Raw genomic sequence first — 13,678 nt, forward strand, 5'->3', positions numbered from 1 at the left:
TGTGTCTGCAGCGCTTGCCCTGCCACATTTCTGCCACAGAGCGTCCCTCAAACTCCACATGTTTTGTTTGGTCTACAGTACGACTCGAGTAGTATCCGTATTCGCCTCTAGAGTAGCACAGCACACCACGTACAGAGGGCGGGGGACACTGTCAGTGTACTTGGCAAGAACACACTCCATGCAGCGGAGAGACAGCAAATCTCCTGTCATCTCCGCTCCAGAATAGGAATAGTACTAGTAAGCACGTTGACTAGTCTAGACTATAGTCAGGTACGGGTAATGGTTTCCCATTTGGGCCATGCTAGAAAATCGCGCATTCCACAATGATTTCCCAAGATTTCCCAAGATTTCCCAAGGTCCGACACGAAATGGTCATGCTTTGTTCCCAACGTAGTCGTTATCATTGCATGACTGCATGACTGCTGAAGACTAGGTGCAAGTACTAAGTAGTAGTACAGTCATGTAGATGAAGGGGTGTCGCTCATGTCGCTCATTGAGACTCGGAGAAAATTACATGTACATGTACAGGGAAAATACAGTATCCCGGCATGTGTTCTGCTTATTGCTTCATGGTTTTCAGTGTGTAATGATGTATACATGTACCTGTACATGTATACATCATAATTATTCAAGGCTATTGGAATCTCAATTTCCGAATCTATATTCCAATCTAAAAATAATGCCTAGTGCATGTACAAAGAATTGCTCGTCCACTCGTCCACTCGTCCACTCGTCCACTCGGATGTGTCCTCGTCTGTTCTAGGTTTGCATACTAGTAGTATAATCACCTACGTATTGGGGGCCGTTTGTTAGTCCCTGCTCCCGTCACGGCAAATATATACACTCTGTTTTGATTAATAAATCTCGGGTGGTGAGCCTGTAGTATTAATAAGTATAATTATGTTATCGCATGGTTGCAAGGGCCTTATGGCATATTATTGCCCCGAGAGGTTAGCCCAAGGGCCGTAGGCCCGAGGGCTAACCTCGAGGGGCAATAATATGCCATAAGGCCCGCAGCAACCATGCGATAACAAATTTATCACATGGCCCACAGAGCAGACCATTGGGCTGCTGTTGAAATTAGCCCAAATGCCAACACATTATGACCACAATGTATATTGATGTGCTATCATTATCAAAACAGGAAAAATGAAGACATTTCTCCTACACCCTAACAAAAAGTCTTCTACAGGCCATCAGAGAGTATACAGTACTGAAAGACGGAGACAGAAAAAAAGTGCCGGCACCGCATCGTCATAGCAATAGACATGGCAACGACAATAAAATACAGCAGAATCATAATTTCAATTGAAAAATTAAGAGTGCTACCACAAAGAGTTTCTTCATGTTTACATGTGTATCAGGAAGTTGTCAAATACAGTACTGCAACAAGTGCAAGTATTCGACGACTCCCTGGTGTGTAATTCTGAGGACAATGTTTCTTCTTTTTTTCAGCTCCAGATAGCTGTATTTTTCATTGCAAAACATTCCTGAATTGTTGTGTTTGTTGTTCAAGCAAAGGTGAGATGAGCCTGGTAAGAGTTTTGCGTGGCACATGAAGACCACACACAGGCAGTGACTTTGCGAGGATTTGAAAACGCACGACGCTGAGTTGAATTTGTGTTATTTCAAATAATTGTTTGTGATCACAGTACCACTTCGAGCAGAACTGAATCTTATCCACAAGCTTACCGACGGTCAGGCTGCCAACATGACTGAACAAATGATCCCTGCAAGCACCACACGGCAGACGTCCGAGGCCATGTCCATTGCCGGGATATCCATCTCCAAAAAGGATTCCATCTTCGTCTCAATGCTACACTGCGACTCGTCGTAGAGTCGACTAGTCGTACAGTCTACAGAGTCGTCGTACGATCGTAGTCACCTGGTCACGCGATCACTGAAATAAACTATTTTTTTGCGGGCAAATAAACTATTTTTTTGCGGGCAATATCGCATATTATTGCTCGCGGCGCGAAAGGTGCTGATTCGCTGGAGTACGGGCAACAATCACGTGCCATGTGATAAAATTTATTAATAATGTAAGGAGGAACACTTTCCCCTCATTGGACCGTTCCGCACCTGAGCCGTCCAAGTTGGAAGGTTGTTGGTTTGCGCTTCGTAGATATGTTGGGGCTAGGTGTCAGGTGGTTGAATGTCTCAATACCCTTGTCAGTATCCTTGTCAGTTTTGTGCCTTGGTGTCGCACTATCTGACCGTATCGTTACCTTGGTGGAGTGTTAGTCAAAACTAGCAACTATTACTTATCGGTCCTTGGCTCTTCACTCTCTATTGGAGCAATAATAACAGGCATCTCCGTATCGACTCCAGTATTCGTTATTTTCTTGTTGGTGATGATTTGGTCTATTCAATTTAACAGGTGACGTACCCCTCCCCCCCCCCCCCCAACCCCTCTTCTTAGCCTAGCTGTCTCCATCAGTTTTCATATGCAGCGCTGTAGCTCTGTGTCTCACTCTCAGATCAGTGGTTCAGTCTTCTCAGAAATCGTCTGCCCTGCTGTACAGTCATCGTGCTATCCTGCGATAGCACACACGGTGTGCCAGAAACCTCTCAACCGAACCAGTTACCACCAATTGGTGCGCACATACATGTACATACATACATGTACATATATGTGCTGCGCTGATGAGTTCAAAAAGAACGAAACAGCATGCTGTCCGCAGATTGAGTACATGTACATATATGTACATGTATGTACATGTATGTACATACATGTACATACATGTACATACATACATGTACATACATACATGTACATACATGTACATATATGTACATACATGGACACACATATTGTCATTGTACTTGTACGTGTATGAAAAGTTGAAATTCGTCATTTCCAGTACTTGCATGGTACTGAGCCCTGGAGGACCCATTCCCTATCGCTATGACTTTGATCAAAGAGCTTTAGAAACGGTGTGATACATGACATGTAGTGTAGTACATGTACATGTGCAACTACAGTATTGAAACTACATTCCTAGTCTTGAAGGGGTAATGAATCTACTAATGACCATCGACACCACGTGACCTTTGCCAGTTATGCAATACTAGGGATTATACCAGGATCACTCCTGTTGCTTTATGGGCAACGATGGTTTGAATTCGCTCCTGTCTGATGGCCTCTTATGGTACGTGTTGATAAAATGTAGTGGATATGTTAGATTTGACGCCGCCCAGTAAAAAGTACTTCAATGTACGTCTGCTAGTAATACAACAAGTACCATTGTTAATGCTAGGAAAGGTCTCGACGGCAGCGTCATTGACGATTCTAGGTATATAAGAGACGGACAATGGGGGTCATTGAACTACTGGCGTCGCAATGTGAAAGCAAAAGCGGAATTCCTGCACGTATCCATGGAACCAAGATGATCTGACGATCCTGACGATCTACATGTACATGTATACTCTATAATGTATTACATTGTTGCTAGTTACGCAGCTACAGTAGTAGAACGATCCTGACGATCTGTAATGCCTATGTATTGCTGCTACCTGTAGTAGAAGAGGCTTGGTTGCGTTGAAAACAAACTTGTAGTAACACAACAAGGAACATTGTGTAAGTTGCGAAAGTTGTCGACGGCAGCGGCATTGACGATTCTAGGTTTATAAAAGACTTACATGTACATGTACATGGGGTCATTAATTCACCCGCTGACTGGTGTCGGAATGTGAAAGCAAAAGCGGAATTGATGCACTGGTCTATCGAAACACAATGTCAATGACACTACTGTCTCATTGAACCCCGTAACAGTACATTTTACAACGCACTTGGGTTTTTGAAGCAACTACTTGATTGAAGTAACACGGTCGTTAGTTGATAACACTGGTATTCTGGTAAAGCACTCAGGACTGTCATTGACTGAAGTGTTCCATGCTATATGTTACAATGAATATGCTGGAGCCCAATGCATATCTGGCGTCGGCACACTTGGGGTGCATGTGCTGGCTCATGTACATGTACATGTACAATGTACATGCAGCTAGCCGTAGAGGAAACGTGTGAATATCGAGGGGAGAAAACAAACACATTACTTGATCAACTAACGTTACCTAACATAGGAAAGTCCACACGCTCGCATTACCTGCGCCTTGGCGAGTGTACTGAGGAACGCAACTACATGCAGTATTATGCCTGTTTTGATTCCCAATTTAAATGCAATGTAATATGCAACAACAACAACAACAACAACAACAACAACAACAACAACAACAACAACAGCAACAGCAACAGCAACAGCAACAGCAACAGCAACAGCAACAGCAACAGCAACAGCAACAGCAACAGCAGCAGCAACAGCAACAGCAACAGCAACAGCAACAGCAACAGCAACAGCAACAGCAACAGCAACAGCAACAGCAACAGCAACAGCAACAGCAACAGCAACAGCAACAGCAACAGCAACAGCAACAGCAACAGCAACAGCAACAGCAACAGCAGCAACAGCAACAGCAACAGCAACAGCAACAGCAACAGCAACAGCAACAGCAACAACAACAACAACAACAACAACAACAACAACAACAACAACAACAACAACAACAACAACAACAACAACAACAACAGCTTCCTCCGAAACAAGAATGCAATAGTACTAAGGAGAAGAACACACTGCAGCGAGGTGTGTCTTCCCCTTAGTATTGCAACGACAACAACTACATGTACATGTAGCTTTAATTGTGTGCAGATGCATGGAGTGCATGGAGTTAAAAAAAAGGATAAGGGAAATATGGAGCTGAGCGCGCAGAATAGAAAGCAGCTAGGCTAACATTTCCCGTTTAGCATAATCAGTGTGTTTTCGGTAAGCAAGGAGAGCTCCGCTAACAATTCCGCCGAAGGGGTGCTTTACAGTGTAAGCACGTCTGGCAACTGACGTCCAGGAGTACGAAATGTGCTCTCTGATAGCAGGTGGAAGACAGATGATGATATCACGCTGCATATAAATGATATCAAGAGTCCATAACCCCCCAGAGTGTGCAACTCCAGGTTGGGGTCTGGCGCAACGAAATCCAAACATTGCGTCATCCGGTCCATAGTCAAGCATGGGCGGATGGGGCCATGTGCATATCTGGTACATCCGCTACTCACTACATGACGTATGAAGTTTGGATTTCGTTGCGGCACTGATTTGTGCTGAGAAGGATCACGAGTTGCACACTCTGGGGGGTTATGGACTCTTGATGATATGAACAGGTCGCATATTGCCCGCATAAACAAATCATACGGGGGTCATGCATCTGTCAATGATCGTTAACCAGAGTTGCTTGTTAGTGGCGAGGTTGAGGCATTCCTGAATCGGCACGTTCAGAGTGCATGTGTAATGTAAAAAAAAACATCGCATACTACCCTTTGACGTTCGTGTCTTAAACTGTTTACATTGCAACCTCTGTACTTGTACTAACACCAGAAGCAAACTATAATAACTATTATTGATTATCATCAAGAAGCGGATTTTCATCAGCGGAGCTTTGCGGGGCTGCCGAGCATCTTAAACTCCGTCGCACCCTACAGCCCAACAGTGCAATGGCGAACCAGAAATGCGGCTACATACTTGTGTGGCTGATATATCCTGGCCCAGTGGGGTAAAGGAAGGGAGGAAGGGTGGAGAAGCCAATAATTGCCCAGTGGCCAGTGCTCTATAACGCCATAGTCATACATAGTGTTAATCACACTTTATTTTGGATTCTGGGTTACATATTTTCCTTTTCTGGTTTTCCGGGTTTGCATTTTTCTTCACGCCTGCACCTGACTCGTTCGCTATGATCCCCCCCCCCCCCCCCTCCCCACCCCCAGAATTTCTCACGTTGCTCCCCCTTATGTTCAGGCTACCCGTTTTGGAGACATCAGTTGCCTGCTGATGGTAGTAATACATGTACGGTGAAACTCAGAGTTGCTACACAGCTTCCAATCTCTCTGCCCTTTCATCCATTGTGTTTCTTTTGCCCGTAAAAGAGGCCGGATCGCCGATACTAGGAGGAAGCGCTAAACCACTACGGTCGCGCAGAGTTTGTGAGTGTGGCACAGATAGAGGCGACTAAAATCTCTCCTCCTGAGTCTATTCACACACGGCTTTGCACTCTCGTCCATTGAGAACTCTTGCCAGCTGCCACTAGCCTTTGGCGGTTAGCTTAATACCGGCAGAAATTTTTGAATGTTTTTTACTTTGTTATGTTTCATGCATGTTTGGTATGTGGATAAAGAAATGGAGCAGAATTCCAGGATGTACATGTACCTGCCATAAAGTGTGCATGGTTCTGTCAACTGCTTTTCGAGCAGAATTTGCCAAGGGCTAGCTGCCGCGACTGTCAGTGATGGGGTTCTTGGGTGTAGTACTGTGTAAGTACAAATTTTCGCTCACGAAAACGTTCGTTCCACCTAGGCCTTGACAGATTATGCTAATATTTTCGTGAAATTGTGCTTTTCGCATTGCTGAAAAAATTGCAGAATTGTGCTTTTTTTATGCTAAAAGTTATCATATTATGCGGCATTGCTCACATATGCTGCTTGTATATGATGGTTCTGTGCAAAATAACAGGTGAATTTTGTAGAGGGCGTTGTACTGTAGTAGCAAAAGTTCAACGGGGTCAACGCACCGTCCGACCTAGCTATGACCGTCACCCTGGTCACTGATTGTAGTGGACTGGACATGTTATAAAGGGAGTCGTAAACCTACGCCTTCCTGGTGCGTCTACTTGTAGAACATGTACAACTGTACGGAATTTGATGCGAACAGGCGGATTAGTCCAATTTTATGCGATTCGTATGCAATTTACCTCGAATTATGCGATTATTCGATTTTGGTAGGAATTATGCGAAAAATTATGCTAGCATAATCTGTCAAGGCCTAGTTCCACCAGCAGGCTTGTTACATACCAAATTTCGTTTTTGGTCAAGGTCTGTCACCCCGAACGTTCAGAAAAAAACTTTAGTTATTTCGTGCCCCTAACGAATATGGCGAAAGTTAATTTCAAACGAAAATTTGTACTTATACAGTATGGACAAGAAGAATGATTAACTTCCCGTGAACACTCCCAAAATCACTTCCAGAAGACTAACAAGGACCGAATACACCTGGCAAATATGGCAGCTCATTCACGGTGAGAAAAGGAGCGCTTCTGAGCGCCAGAACTTACTAAGTTTGCATTTCAGACTCTCTAATCTTAGAAAGTTGAAGATAAGACAGCTCGTGATAAGACAGCGTGTAATGTCAGCCATATTGTTTGGTTATTAGCACTATCACTCGAATTCAATTGCGTGAATACTGAATAGCGACCCTCGATCGTGCCTGAGAAGAGTGTCCTTATTCGCCGTTGTCAGTCAAATGGTCACTACGACACTAGGTTTGAAGATTGTGTCGCTTTTCTCTAGTGGTTGTTACTACGTGTACCCGAGGTTGGTCTTCACGGGGGTCGAGTGTAATAATATAATTATATTATTATGGTGGATTGTATGTACTGTCCGTACCTGGACAGGCTGGAGTTCAATGTGACTGCACTCTAACTAACTTACTTGATCACATGAGATATTTTAGCATTGACGTCATCCATATTGACATGTGTCATCGGGTGACAAGAAAAGGCAGCGACAAAAGGGTTCAGCGCTGGGGCCAGTGGGGGTTCTGAGCACACCGGCCGTCACATACAGTACCATGCGTCCGTGGTCTGAATCGTTCCATGACATGAGCACTATCTATGATGTGAAGGTAAAACTTTACAACTCGAATGGAGAGCCAATTGTAGTCGAGTCGTGAAGAACTAGAGCAGGGACAACATGTCACGAGTTATGAGTAACGGTCCACCAGTGTAACCAGATGATTTACAGTCGCTATTAATGTGACAACATGGCACTAAATTGGCGGACCGTGAGTCAGTCATAACTCGCGACATTTTGCCTATTTTATCCTATCGTACTCCTAGCTATAGTGGTGAGCAAGTTAGCAAGTAAGTTAAAGTGCTTACTGGCATACAATTGTATATCAACTTGCAGTGGAATTCCATTATCATTCCCAGGTGGTCAACATTACCTGACTACATACAATGCAGTCATGGCCAGTATGGTAGCATGGAGTCTTTCTTTATCGCAACCGCATTGCATTCTTCGTAAACACTTTACTAATCCTATCGTTATGAACTCACGCGACATTTTACCAACTGACTGTCACTTGACTGGATCATAACTACTGCCCAGAATGCACGAGAAGCATACCAAACAAATTCCACTGCATTTTTTTCTTGCAACCAGATCGAGAGTGCTCTGCTCTCATCCTTTCTCTGCACAAGAAGACACTCTGCAACTCTATAGGATTCGAGCATTTCTGGCTTTGCATGGTTCACGCGACATTCAGTCCATCTGATTCTTCCTCATCCGTAGGAATACCGCCACCCTATTAAAATTATATTAATAATAAAATAATAATAATAAAGGTCAAGGCGCAGATTTCACTTCAGGGATTCGTGTCTGGAAAGGACTATAATTGACACTAGGCCTTGGCGGATAATGCTCGAAAAGGTGGCAGATTCTGCTTTTTTTGCACCGAAATTGGCAGAACCATACAAACCTTATGGCGGGCAATTCCTCGAATTCTGCTCCATTTCTTTATCCACATACCAAACATGCATGAAACTTACCAGAAAAAGTACCGAATTCTGCCAATTTTTCTGCCGGCATTATCCGCCAAGGCCTAATTGACACATGTGGGCACAAGTAAAAAAAAGCTTGTGCCCACATTATTCCATGTTCCAATTTCTTTCCTTGGCTCGCCATCTGGGTTCGGAATGATTATAATTAAAAAATACCAAGGCTGAGAGGATATAAGCACCATGGTGATAAGAAGAACATAATTATTATCAATTGAGCGCTCTTTTGTTTCGAATGAATATATTTCTTACAGTCATGGAGGGCAAAACGGTTTACAGCCGCCTTCATGGACAGAGACTGAACAACTTTACAGCGGTCACAAGTTCTTTTTCCGGCTATCACTTGAAAATATTTTAATTGAAAATATTGGAAGCAGGGTAAATAAAAAATAAGGTTAACTCGGATACTGAGTCAATAACAAAATGTAAAAATTAAGTATTTAGAATCAACCAGTAAAAACTCCTACTCAATTTCCAACAACAAAATTAGTGGACAGCTGTTATTTGTGTTGCTATGACAACTCGTGTGCTGGACGAGTATTTGTTGTCATTGGTTCAATTTCTTTAACTCTTCATAGGGCATAGGCTATCAGATCATTTTCCTTATTCGGTATATTTATAACCAGTATCTATAATGAGAGTGTGGTCTGTCTCCATGGTTACCGGTGTTCATTTCATAACTACAGTCAACTTCGCTAATAACGACTGCGGATATAACGACAATTCGCGAATAACGACAGAATTTCTATGCCCAGAGCAAAGTCCCATCCAACTGTAATACATATAATGAGACTTCAGGTATAACGACACTTTGTGAATAACGACATTTTTCTTATGCCCCGCCGAGTGTCGTTATAAGCGAAGTTGACTGTATAGCCACTTCTCCTTGTTAGACCTTATCTGGAAGGCCCATTCTTGCATATTCCAACAGCAGCCAAGGGAGCTAGCTAGCTCTCTTGGTTATGCGTACTGGGTCCGATCCTAAAAAGCTGTTTTTATGAACTGTTTTTATTGGATAGGATATGATTATGTTGAATAAACGAGGTTTGTGTCAATGGGAGATTGACTTGGAGTTTTTACGAGTTGATTCTTATAGAAGATAAAACATGGAAGCGAGTTATGAAGAAACTCTCCAAAGACTATAACAAGATAACAAGCTGTCAGAAAGTGAGATAACAGGGCACCAAAACTGACCAGCTACTGAGACATTCAACGACCTGACACCTAGCTGTAACAAATCTCCAGTATGCGAACCAACCCTAAATATTCACTCATCACTGAGTCAGCAGTGACACGCACAAACAACCTATACATCTTGCATCCGAGATTACTAGGTCAACTGTGTAGTTCATACTCGCCTTTGGTAGATTGTGGAAACACCTACTTTGAGCTACAGCACTTGTGTCATTGGTCAATTGTGTACTGTTGGAAGGATTCTACCTTCTGACAACAACTCTTTCAAATAAGCAAGGCTTTTCATTGTGTTCACTTTACATGTAAAAGAGGCTTTGACCAATCTTCAGGCAACACCACACTCACATCACACTCACATCACACTCACACCACCACACTCACAACTCACTCACATCACACTCACATCACACTCACAACACACTCACAACACACTCACAACACCACACTCACATCACACTCACATCACACTCACATCAGGGCAATGCAACACCACACTCACATCAGGGCAATGCAACACCACACTCACATCAGGGCAATGCAACACCACACTCACATCACGGCAATGCTATCAGGGTAGGAATGGTCCGAAGAAGCCTCCGTTGGCCTTCACCTGCTTGCACGCTTCCAGGGATGGCAGCACGCCGCGGTCCGGCCGGAACCATGTGTCGTCCCAGGTGTCCAGTCGCTGTCGCATCTCCTTGGCCTTGTCCGGCATGCTGGCAGCCAGGTCGTGGCGTTCCTCCGGATCTTCCTTGATGTTGTACAGGCATCCGTTGTAGCCGCACTCCTGTACAGCATGTATGCCCTCGACCTGGCTGTTATTGGGGTACTGAGGCCCAGTCCAGCCTGCTTGTCTCATCGTGTCCACCAGGATCTTGAAGTCGCCGCTGATCAGGCCCGGGTTCAGAGGAATCTCGGTGCGCGGCGAAACGGTAGTCGTACCGGACAAAAGCGGCCACACATCGTATCCATCGACCGGCGGCAGTTTGGCCTTCTCGGCTTTCTCGTCGTGCCAATCGACACCGGCCAGACCGCAGAACGTCTTGTACCAATCAGCCAGGGCGATGTAGCCATCACTCACCTGTCCGCGCCGCTTCTCCGGCAAGAATCCGCCGGTGACGAACGCGTTCACGCGCACGCCGCCCTGGAAGTTGGACGCCTTACCGCCCTTGAGGGGGTAGTTGTTGCCGCCACCGCCGCGGTATACCGGACCGCCGTTGTCGCTACTGACGACCATCAGCGTGTTGCTCCACATCCCCTTGGCGATCAGTGCCTGCTCCAGCTTTGCTAGAACGTCGTCCAGGTAGTTGACCATGGCGTGGTAGATACGGCGGTGCGTGTTTTCGATGAACGAGAACTTCTCCTCGTAGGCTTTCGGCACCTGCAGCGGCGTGTGGGCAATGTGCGGCGCATAGTAGAGAAACAACGGGTTGCTGGCGTTGTGACCATTGACGATGCTCAGGACACGGTTGGCAAACAACTCCTCTTCGTACGCGGTTCCGTTCAGCGTTTTGGCTGGCCGGTCGGTATCCCACAGATCAGTATGTTCACCACGGCAACCCGGGAAGTACTCAATCGGATCCATAACGCCCTCGGTCCAGTAGTCGTTGTCATGGTGAAAGTAGCCGAGTGACGTTTTGAATCCGCGTCCCTTGGGTGTGTGGTCCGGAGTCGCCATCCCAGCATCCCATTTGCCCACCTGGTGGCTCTCGTACCCAGCCAGGTTCAGCTTCTCCGCGATGCAGGTCATGTTTCGCGGAATCCCCATGGCTCCAGACACGGGATCCTTGGTGTTGACGATGCTGGCGGCCAGGTTCTCGGTGTTCACGTGCACAGGCAGTCGACCACTCATCAGCGAGCACCGCGACGGCGAGCAGACCTTGAATGCGTAGTGCTGGTCCAGCTCCAGGCCCTGTTGCTTGCACAGGCGATCGAACGTCGGCGTTACCACTTCTTTGGTTGCAACCTGGCGATGGTAGCCTACGTTCGCCCATCCCCAATCGTCCACCAGCATAAACACGATATGCGGGAGTTCGGCGTGGCATGCCAGCGGCATCATCCCCAAGACCACCGCACAGAGCAGGGGGATGCTGGGCGTCCACATAACTGAAGAGCAAAACAAGGAACCGCCGTAAATTCTCTGGACTTCACGAGTTCAATAATCCCCTACCAAAGATAGCTATTTATACGCCCAGCGCTCGATTCTAGGACGTATAGTTATGATGACTGTGAAAGAGACTACAAAATTATTGTGTGCACGGCATGCATGCCTCTGATAATGAGTCTGTGCACTTCATTACAAGACTTGAGTGTAGATCTACAAGTCTTGTGATGAAGTACAATGACTGACTGACTCCGTACTTTTTTTGTATGCATGCTTGACATAATCATTGACATCATGACTGTCAACTGTCATGACTGACAGGCTGACAGCCGAGTCAGTGTACCAAGATGTGCCATGGTGTACCTCTGTAGTCTGCACAGCTCACGCTGCGTTCAAGCTGGGAACTTCAACCGCGCAGAAGTACACCATGGTACATCTTGGTACACTGACTTGACTGTCAGTCAGAGAACTTCAACCGGGGAAGCCACCTGTTCTAGCTATGTCACATAATTATTCATATTGTACGCGTGTAGTAAAATACGACGGTACTAGCTAGAACAGGTGCACCGGTGTCTTCCCAGCTTGAAAGAAGCGTGAGCTGTGCAGAGGTACCCATTGGTACACCATGGTACACTGATTCGACTATCAGTCATGATAATTTATACGGAATTCGACTTGCTGATGTCCTGTAATAATATCACAATATCCATGGTCATACTAAGTCTTGTTTCAAGCATGCATAGTGGTACTGGCTATCAAGCATGCATAGTGGTACTGGCTATCAAGCATGCATAGTGGTACATGTACTGGCTCAACAGGACAGGCCAGTGCCCATGCCCGCGGGGATTACGCGTACTCCGCGCATCTACATGATCCAGGAGCCGCTGTGAGGTTGACACAGAGTGAGTGAGAGAGAGAGCGAGAGCGAGAGAGAAAGAGAGAGAGAGAGAGAGAGAGAGAGAGAGAGAGAGAGAGAGAGAGAGAGAGAGAGAGAGAGAGAGCGAGAGAGAGAGAGAGAGAGAGAGAGAGAGAGATGGCGGGAGGGAGGGAGCGAGAGAGAGAGAGAGAGAGAGAGTAAGTTACATTCATAAAGACAGGTAAGTCTAACAAATGAGGACTGAGACCTCTACAACAGGGTTTTACGCCTGAAAGCAGGTGCATGATTTAACAAGCAGGTTGTCAGTCTAGATTTTATGGCGCAGATGGAGAAAAAATGCGCAGAATTTTTGTAACGAGATGAAAAGCAGAAATAATAAGAAAAGATGAAATGAAAGCCTGCTCACAACCCCGCCCAGCCTTGCGAACTGGGTATGATGGATTAAGAACCCGGTTCAACGCTCGAGCAAGCGCTCTCCACTCAAGGTGTTCACAGCAACTGATAGGAACTCATATGGGGAAATTATAGAAAAGGAATAATAAGATAAAGAGAATAAATTTCAACGCACCTCAATAAACGGAGCCCCACATACAGTACCTCAGAAAAGTGGATCTTCCGACCAGTGTTTTTGTTGACGTCGCAACCAGATGATGTAGCTGCTTCGCAGAGACGTCTTCCTGCACAAATTACAAATAAATTTTATTCTTCGATTAGAAAACCCAAGCGCTTTCAGAGCCCTCCGAAGAGAGTCCGGGATGAAACCACGCCACACCTACCTCAACCGAAAAAGAAACGACCTGCCACCCGTTTGCTCGGCATTGATCGGCCAGATCCGCATATCGCCT

General features: G+C 45.5%; 1 protein-coding gene across 1 annotated transcript; it reads right to left on the minus strand.

Annotated features, from left to right (window-relative positions):
- Positions 1 to 9,648: 9,648 nt before the first annotated feature.
- On the minus strand, positions 9,649 to 12,029 carry LOC135819181 (arylsulfatase B-like; the record flags this gene model as incomplete). Its single annotated transcript, XM_065332343.1, is given in 1 exon segment — positions 9,649 to 12,029. A coding segment is annotated over 1 exon segment (1,536 nt). The 3' UTR covers positions 9,649 to 10,420.
- Between the last annotated feature and the right edge of the window lie 1,649 nt (positions 12,030 to 13,678).

Source organism: Sycon ciliatum, chromosome 6 (assembly GCF_964019385.1).
Source record: "Sycon ciliatum chromosome 6, ocSycCili1.1, whole genome shotgun sequence".
NCBI lineage: Eukaryota > Metazoa > Porifera > Calcarea > Leucosolenida > Sycettidae > Sycon > Sycon ciliatum.